Source organism: Silene latifolia, chromosome 7 (genome assembly GCF_048544455.1).
Source record: "Silene latifolia isolate original U9 population chromosome 7, ASM4854445v1, whole genome shotgun sequence".
NCBI lineage: Eukaryota > Viridiplantae > Streptophyta > Magnoliopsida > Caryophyllales > Caryophyllaceae > Silene > Silene latifolia.
Window position 1 is genome coordinate 24,355,447 of NC_133532.1, and position 9,968 is coordinate 24,365,414.

The 9,968-nt window shown below is 35.8% G+C and overlaps 2 protein-coding genes across 2 annotated transcripts; one reads left to right on the forward strand and one right to left on the reverse strand.

Annotated features, from left to right (window-relative positions):
* Nucleotides 1-190: 190 nt before the first annotated feature.
* On the forward strand, nt 191-1,479 carry LOC141591977 (major strawberry allergen Fra a 1-3-like). Its single transcript, XM_074412505.1, has 2 exons — nt 191-524; nt 893-1,479. Exons 1-2 carry the CDS (start codon nt 335-337, stop codon nt 1,186-1,188), a joined length of 486 nt encoding a protein of 161 aa, XP_074268606.1. The 5' UTR covers nt 191-334; the 3' UTR covers nt 1,189-1,479.
* Nucleotides 1,480-4,067: 2,588 nt separating this feature from the next.
* On the reverse strand, nt 4,068-8,623 carry LOC141591978 (protein DEHYDRATION-INDUCED 19 homolog 4-like). The gene is made up of 5 exons (XM_074412506.1): nt 8,231-8,623; nt 7,919-8,061; nt 6,531-6,609; nt 5,726-5,987; nt 4,068-4,518 (listed from the first exon to the last, which is right to left on the reverse strand). Exons 1-5 carry the CDS (start codon nt 8,286-8,288, stop codon nt 4,413-4,415), a joined length of 648 nt encoding a protein of 215 aa, XP_074268607.1. The 5' UTR covers nt 8,289-8,623; the 3' UTR covers nt 4,068-4,412.
* Nucleotides 8,624-9,968: the final 1,345 nt, after the last annotated feature.

Consider the following 9,968-nt stretch of genomic DNA (forward strand, 5'->3'; position numbering starts at 1 on the left):
TGGTTGTAGGATAGTATTTGTATCCTATACGGCTATACCTAGTAGGCTCGACACTCAAAAGTAAGTAAATGATTTATGATTTGCTTATTGTGCTAGACCAATTTTGTAATACTATTATTATAAAACCGTCATATATACAAAATCATAACAATATTAAACCATCGTCCCAATACAGATGTCCCCGTCGCCTAGACTAGTAGCTTTAAATACTAAACCCAAGTCTACATTCATTTTCTATTCACTAACAAACTACTACACCATCTTCATCAATCCTTAATAAGCTGCCAAAAAAAAAATAAAAAAAAAATCAATCCTACAGATCGAAAACAAATAAATGGGTGTCTTCACGTACACAATGGCAGACATCACGAGCCCGGTCAGCCCGGGTCGATTGTTCAAGGCACTATCGACTGATAACCATAATCTGATACCTAAAGTTGTTCCTTATTTTGTTCAAAGTATTGAGGTTCTTCAAGGTGATCCTGATTCTGTTGGATGTGTTAAACAAATCAACTTACCCGAAGGTAGCGCCTTTTCTCTTTTCAATATCTCTTTAACATCAGACTAAATATTATTATATGTATACTCATATGATAGAGCTTTTTGTAAAGATTTTAATAGTAGCATTTTTATATCTTTTGGCTTACCTCAAAAATGCAAAACGTTATATATAAAAAAACGGAGGGAGTACTAACCAGCACTCTAACTTTTTGTTGGTTATGGGGAAGTCTGGGAGGTATAAAATTGTAAGAACAATTTCAATGTTGACGGGATTTGAAGCGAAGTGGAAATAAAGATGAAGTATCTATATAAAGAAAAACGTAAAGAATCTGGTGAATAAGAGGGAGTAATTATTACAGAGTAACTATATAAACATTTTTTGAATATGCAGGGAGACCATACACATACTTGAAAAACAGAACAGACGAGATAGACACAAGTAAGTTCTATATCAAGTACACCACCTTCGAGGGCGATGTACTTGGCGACAATTTGGAATGTGCAGTGTATGAGACGACTTACGAGCCGGCCGGGGAAGGGACCCATTACAAGGTGATAGCACACTACCATACCAAGGGAGATGCTGTCAAAACCGAAGAGGAAATTGGTGTTGGTCAAGATGCTGTTAAAAAGATGTTCAAGGCTGTGGAAGCTCATCTCATTGCCAATCCTCAACTTTACGCATAAACTTCAAGTATATATATACTCCGTGAGCCCGTCTATATATATAGAGTGCTTAGGCGGAGTCAGGATTTGTAAGTAGGGAACGAACGAGTAGTAAAATAAAGTAAACTAGAAAAAGGTCAAAACTTTAAATTAAAACTTAAGAGGTGAAGAACGTCGTCCATGTTAGCTACCTAGCTCCGCCATTGAATGTTGGTGTGTTTGCTTGTTTGAAGCTTTGCCTTTTTTACTTCGTCATTGATCAAAATGATCGACTATCGAAATAATCGAATAATAAGATGTGGGGTTGCTTTAGTGTTGTGTGTTTCTTTTCATTGCACTAGTATTTGATGTTGTTTCTTGTTATCATCATGTGTATGAGCCTTAACAATCAAGCTAAGATGTTGTTACAACGCACTCTCTACTTTAAGGTAAACAAATGATTAGAACGTAAGGACTAAAACATAAGAAGTACAAGCAACTTCTTAATTCAGACATTTCCCTTGCTTTTCAATGGTTGAGATTTCATCCCAGAATAGTTTTATGGAGAGACGGTCTCTCACTAATTTATTGAGAGATCAATCTTTAGTATCCATTTACCTGCTTTTTGTGACGCTTTTACTAATAATGAATGATGATAATGTAGAGTAAATAATTAATATACTCCGTATTAGATGAAAGCTACTCCGTATAAGAGAAAATTGATAAGAAATGAAGGGGATTCTCACTCTTTTTACTAATCTACGCTTACCAACCATTTTTTTAACAGTAGGATCATTTGGCCTAATTGAAACGATGCATGCATATCATAGACCATCTAGAAGTCCAAGCCATTCAATTCAATAAAGACTGCTCAGTGTTAATTATTTCATGACTACTAGATAGACTCATAAAACTGATTAGTGAATAAAAATCCAAAATAAATCAGAAGACCATGCATGAAGAAATAAACTTTTTTTTTTTTTTTAAAAAAAAAATTTCGGGGTATCCACGACCATTGTAGATAACAATGACAATGAGTAATCCCATCGCTATAGATGAGAGGTATACAGTTGACCAAGAAGTTTGCTCCACTCCCATAAACAGAGGTCGAACACACCTGACATCCTATAGTCAAGGGATGAGTCGAACATATAAGGTGAACAACATTACACCGCCTTTAGACACATCTCTGGAGTCTTGATATCTCCTTGATCATTTTCTTCTTTGTTTTTCCTTCCAAAAAAATAATCATAATTATGGGTGTTTTCACACATGTAATGGCAGATTACACCAGTCCAATAGCCCCGGCCCGGTTGTTCCAGGCTTTCTGGGTTGATGACCATAATTTCATGCCTAAAGCTCTTCCTGGTTTCATCAAAAGTGTAGATACTCTTCAAGGTTGTTCCGGCACGGTTGGATCCCTCAAACGGCTTAATTTCCCTGACGGTTAGTATTATCCGTTCTACTACTAATTTATTACTCTCTCTATTTCACTCGATTAATTTCATCAGTAGGTCTCATTTCAGACGGCCATCGGGTAATTAAATGATACGGTAATAAATGATGCTTTATATAGGGAGACCTTTCAAATATGCAATAAACCGAGTGGATGAAATTGATGCAAGTAAATTCTACATAAGGTACACCACCATTGAGGGAGGGGTACTTCGTGACACGCTGGAAAGCGCGGTGTACGAGATCAGATTTAAGGCGGTCGATGATGGGACAACGCACTACACGATGGTGGTGCACTTCCATGGTAAGGATGATTATGTGATCAAGGACGAGGATATTGTGGCTGGCAAAGTAACCATCAAGGAAATGTTCGATATTGGTCAACAATACCTCATTCACAATCCTCAGCTTTATGCTTAGGAATATCTGTGATGTCTAAACACCTTGACTTATGGGCTTAATTTATGGGATATTATTCACAGATGTCTTTTAACTTTTTATTTTACATGATATATCCTTTTTAAAAAAAACTTTGACCGTCAATAACTCTTGGCTACAAGTTCAGAATACGATAAACTTTTTTTTCAAATTGACCGTCTTTAAAAGGTCTTCCGTTTTAAAAAAAATTCACCGACGTTTCAACTCGTAGTCGGGAATTATGGTCGGTCAAAGTTTATTAGTTAAAAAATGAACTGCCGACTACGTGTTCAAAAAGCGGTGAATTTTTTTTTCAAATTGAAGGCCTTGACGAGAAAATTGGTTTGGAAAAAAAATTAACATTTTCTGAACTCGTAACAGAGAATTATTGTCGGTCAAAGTTTTTTGAAAAAAAACGAGGGGTCATGTAAAAACAAAAAGTTGACACATGAAAATCACCCCATAATATTTTTGTAAAATGATTAGCTAAATAAAGGCCCAAACCCAAGATGTAAAATTTGACAAGTAGATTTTTCTCGGTGACTTTATTCTCTTTGTTATAGGGGGATTATTAATGTAAAAGAATGTAATATCTTTGATCACCATCAAAGATATTGAAAACTATATAAAATGGAGTTGTTTATTTTCTTTTATCTTTTGTACGTTTTATTTGTATTGATTTCATTTGTTTTCGGAAATTATTATTAACCCGAAAATAAAAATGAACGACACAAAGTAGAGCTTCAGAATGAACACAATAAAGCCCGATTAAAGAGGGGCCAAAGTCGAGAAATAACACCATAAAACTTCTTGAACAGTCCTTGGAACACCCATCGTCGCAAGAGTACAGTCGACCTCCCTTACGAGTACCTTGAAGCTCTAAGATAATGTTGTTGGTTTACACTGTCTACAAAACCCAGCTATCTGAGCACCTTTATCGCATTATTTGTCTTGCTATACTTACCTCATAACTTGTTGAATGGATATTTCAACACCGCCATAACATTGAGCAACGAACTAATGACCGTCATAATATTAACAAATTCAAAAAAAAAAAAAAAACATTCTATCTTTTTATTGATTATAAAAAAAATTGCTTGCTAGTTTGCTACAGTATATTGTCTTTGCAAGTGAACAGCCAACAAACAAGGCAACCACCGAAAGATCCACAGCTATGCACAACTATGTAAACTGAAACAAACATTATTGCTATACATATAGAGGTCCAAGGTGCAAATAGCAGCAACACAATGCTGTCGCTCGTATCACTCATCATCTGTTATATCAAACTGTGAAAATGTCAGCGATCTCAAGTCCAACTGCTCTAACCCATCACCAAATCTTTTTTTTTTTTGACACGTTATATGAATCGCCTAGTTCACACAATGCGACCACTATAAACCATCCTCGAGAAAGGTCGACAATAGAATTGACTGCACAAACTTGCTCCTTTGTGTTTGTTCTTCCTGCTGCTCTGATAAAACACAGCTTTTCATGCTCCTGCCATTTATACATATTGTTAGACTTGCTGCAATCCTTGCGACAAAGTCATCTTAACAGATAGCTAAATGATACGGAGTATGACACAAAGTAATGGAAAAAGAAAGGCGCGTCACTAAGAAGAACCCACATTCTATATTCCTTCCAACAGCAGAATAAGAAAAACCCTGGCAAAGGCAGCACGGGAAACTCGGATGACAAAACCCGAATAAGAAACTAGTGTATGAAGCATTAAGTATGCTTTTTGACGAATTGAGCCTTCTCTCTCAAATATCTTCTTACTCCACTTTGAAATGCTTAAATATTTCAAACTTAAATTTCTATTTTGAAGATGTATCCCCGCACCCTACCCTCATTCACTGTCCCTGTATCATAAAAGTTAAGTCACAGCGAGTCCTACAAGTCCAGCAGTTGGATGTGTACCTGTGTGTATGACACATGTACAGAATCCGAGGAACATGGGGCATAGCAGCTATACTAAGCCATTATATCACCAGCACAACTTTAAAAAAAAAAATGCCACCACGGATATCTATTCAGAGAAAAGTTTGCCTAAAATTCCACGAGTCCAACAACAGCAGAGAAATAATAATCTTAGTTCTTCTAACTACATATCAAGCACTTCAGTGATAAAGCACGTCACCATTACATCTTTGATATTTCCAGTGTCTCTAGGTCATGACACGGTAAAGAAGTGAAGAGGCTAGTTGGCTACACATCCAAAGAAGTTGTTCAAAATTTATGCGCAACTCCTAGACGCAATGGACTTAATTCTGCAATAAAATGACCAACCTACCTGGGATATCAGCTTTCCTACCTCTCTACCAGATAAAAACAAGAACATAACATGCAAAATCAAGATCTGGCGTCAGGTCACAATGCATACCAACACAACAACAATACCCCAGTGCCTTAAAAGGCTTCCCAGTGCCCACCCAATACCCATTGCTCGGATTTGCGCAGCCTTACCCATGTTTTGAAGACCACAGAATTTTCCAGCCTTCGAGGTGACCCATATGCATCGACTGAATACTACTCCTATGTCATATCACCCTAACACCACAATACATGCCATAACCAATGAATAATAAACAGTCCCCCCAAAACCAGACTACACAAAACATAATGTATAAGATGACAGTATCAAAGAAAAACTCAATAGCTATTACATCCATAAAATCCATGGAGCAATTGTTACTTGGGTTACCTTTCTAGCAAATCCTCATCCGTGTGTTCCTCTACGACAGATGTGCCAGCCAAAGAAGTGGAAGGCTCAGTTTCAGTCTCAGCAGGTGTTAGATAGCCACAGACAAAAGATGTCAGTAATTGATCAACTGCTGCATTGGAGGAAGAAGCAACAGATGAGGAGCTTCCCAAAAAGGATTTCAGACTTCGCTCCAGCATCTCCTTCCTTATTAAAGCAATAGTAGACTGAGAATCAGCATCACTTTGCATAGACTTTCTGCCACTGTGATTTCTCGGTCAAGGAAAAGGTCACTAATTTCAATAACACGTAAAACTGTACAAGGATCCTTTTGAAATATCAGCAGATGGTGATGGGTTGGGAGGTAAGAACAGGGGTAAGATTAAGATGAAGCAGTTGCATCATCTAGCAATCTCAACTCTCAAGAGCTATTAGGCTTTTAGTGTGGCAACAAAAAAGTTCGCTAATATTAATATGTCCATGAAAAAGTTTAAAATCCCACATGATTTCTTGACAAATATAAAAATATTTACAGAGTAAAAGTAAACCTCAATGGTGATTCCGCCAAATATTATGATCTGTGAATAACTTTTTGCAGGAGGAAGTAGACATCTAAATAACTAATACACATTATGGATGGATGGATCAAGAGCGAAAGGGAGAGGAGAATCACTTGTTTGGATGATTAGTTGTGTTTGGACCCTTCATTTCTCCAACCAAATTTACTAACCAAACAAGGGAAAATGTCAATCATAAACTGGATGCGTGTCAGCAAGGAAAAAAACTATGCTAGCAAACAAAAAGGATATCTTGTAAACATTTTCATGTTGCAGCGCTATGTGCTCCACCAGATCTGCTCCAACTATCGTGTCACACACAGGACAAACCTGTCGACAATAATAAATCACGAATTAAAATTTGAATAGCAAGGTACAGAGATTACATTATAATTGGCACTAAAGTAAGTAAGCACAGGATTTCGATCATAAAATTACAGTAGTTTGACCTAGTGCCACAAATGACACATCAAATTAAGCATTTAAAAGAAACCCCTACAGTTACTTCCTATCATCATGTTTGTCTACAAGATCATATCACGAGGACGCATAGAATATAATGCACCCTAGTTGTAGCAGATAAGTTTCTCAGAGAACTCCACAGGGTTAGAAATTTTCCAAGAATAAGCTTAAAAGACGGTTAACTTGAACGATATGGGTTCCAAAGAATAGTGTCTTCACAAAACGACAGAACAAAAGTGGATAGTAGGCCATTTATACTGCCTAACTTTGTTAATTAACCAATGACCAATGCAACTTAAAGCTTTGAGCATTCGCTAAGCAAACATATTACCCAACAAGGACCTGCGCAAGTGCGTCAAGCCTATTCTAGCATCAACATTCAATCATTCACTGCTCCATTTACGAGGGAAAGACAATTTTTGCCAATGAACAATGATCTATGAACAGCAAAACTAATGCGGCGAGGGGAGCTATCAAGCTAGTGCAAGAGACGCTCCATACCCACCATCTTTATTCTGGAAATATGTCAACCCATGTCTAAAAATACTTAGGCTAGAAGTTACACATCTTCTGGCAAGACAACCTTTAGAAGAGGTAAAGGCAAGTAGGCAACTGCTAACAGCATACACATCAGTTTCTCATTTCAAAACTAAAGTCAACCTCAAATATCCCAGTAGCATGCAGAACTGTGGACCAATATATAGCGGTATTCTTCAGCTCTAAAAGAACACTCAAACTGAGACAAAATCGTGCCAGCGACATGTACAAGGACTAGACCAGGAACTATTGATCAACCGACCAGGTATCATGGCACGCTCAACATCAGCTTAACATGACTTCCAACACTTAAAAAACTGAACTTGCAAGAACATTGCAGTAAACATGACCGGATTTCGAACACAGGGACATGAACTTCACTGAAAGAATCCAATCCATCAAGGTTAACTGCTGACCTGATGTGATGTATGTGACAACAATCCCTGATCTTCACCACTCAGTCCCTCACAACTAATATAAAACGTAAACAAATGACTGTGACGGAGAGAGTATAAATTATACTCCGTAATTATAAGCGACTTAATCAAACAGTAGTATCACTAACCAATAGATTGCATATATAACATTCAAAATCAAATACTGCTAATTAATAAATAAATATATAAATAAAATGTCATACCCCTTTCTTAGATTCATCGTAATGCTCTTCCTCAATATGACAAAGCAATCCTACAATGTCAAAATCATCTGTACAAAACGGGCACGAATAATCTACCTCGACATCGTAATCTTCATCGTGTTCTTCATAATCTACAAAATCATCTGCAACATATTCAAATCAAAACTCAAAAGGGTATTCAAAAAAATACAAAATTAACACTGCCCATCAAACTAAAACATCCAAAAACCAGACAAATTAACGAACCCCAAATCAAAGAATTGATCTTTTTACCCCAAAATATAATCTTGACTTAATTATAAATTAAATTACCTGAGTAATCATACTTAGAAGATGTGGATAATCCAAGCCTCCAAGTACCATTCTCCATTACAAATCAGTAGTTAATCAAGACTAATATTGTATTAATTAATCGCTAATTACAGATGTTAGTATTGATAAAATAGATGATTCTTGATTAATTTAAGTTTTTGGAGGGTAAAAAGTGATGAGATTTGGGATTATTGAAGGATGATTAAGGAGGGAGAATTTGAAGAAATAGTAGATAAAGAGTTGTGAGATTATAAAAGGGGAAGAACTATTTGGGATACTTGGGGTTCAAGGATAGGGATTTGGGGGAAAAAATTGCATGGGGACCCTGGCCTTTTAATTTTGTGTTCTCATAAATAGCCTTCAAGTCAACTAATCATCCCAAACCCAAAAATATGACTCAAGTTGTACTCTCAAATAGTGTTGATGTGATGAATAGTCAAAATTTGTGTGTTCTCACAAGAAATTTGCAAATTTTATGTCAGAGGGCTTTATTTTGTCTGAAACAATTAAATAATCACAAATTCTCATTGAAGACATGACATATCCGTCACAAACTGAAGACGGATACTATTTTACCTCACAATGTACCCACTTTTTCTCTTTCTGCAACACTATTCATGTGGTCCCCTTTCTCCACTAACCCATTTTGTTACCATTTTATCTCACAAAATATCCGTCACAAATGGTAATCCGTCACAAGGGAGACCAATTGTTAAATAATAGACAGATTTATGTGATCGTGTTTATGGTTAGATGTGATCATTTGTAAGAGATTAGGGAAGGATACAATCAAAATATTGGAAAAAGACTTTTATGTGGAGGTGAAGATGTAAAATTGAGGTATTTTATTAGGATTTGGAGTTTTATTGGATTGTAGGGCGGTAAGAAAAAGAAAATATATGTACAGAATTTTAGAAGAGTTACATTTTTATTGAGAATGATTGTTTAATTATACAGAAATTAATCATTGTATCGTTGCTGAATTCGCCTCTCATGGCAATTATAAGATTTATAACCATGTTAATTTAAGTTTTAGTACGAGGTTATGCGGATTCGTGCACATTCTTAATAAGATATCTATAATCACTATGGATGGATCTTCAAGTAACTAGTCAAAAGAATGTTACAAATTAAGAGATGAAATCTTATAATGGTCCTAAATATGAAAAACTATCTGGGACTAGACTTGTTAAAATTTGAATAGGCTTCTTACGGGTCAAGACTCGTAAAATCTTGAACCATTACTGTTTGCCCGAACTTGAAATGCCTCGTTAGTTGAAGGTTAAGATTCAACACAACTCGCTTGACTCAATGGGTCAATGACAAGTTTATGAATCACGTCAAATGTCAACATAATAGAACATATAAAAAGCGAAAAATAAGGAGTATAATGTTAGTAACTATTTCAACTAAATTTTGATAAGTCGAAATATGATTTACACATTAATGTTTATATAATATTACAAAAATAAAGATTTGTGCCGTAATATGAAAAATAATTTAAAATTAAAAATGTTAATAGAAAAAAAAGGAATTATTTTTAGCCGATGTTATGACTCTGACATGATAAGCGACCCATATAAAAAGTATAATCTGATATGTACGATTGTACCTGACTTTGACCCTTTTGACAAGTCTATTTAGGACAAAATAGAAAGGAACTCGATTGTTAAGCCAAAAATGACCGTAATTAGAAACCCTAATGGTATGGCTAAAAACAAGCAATTTCTATAAACAT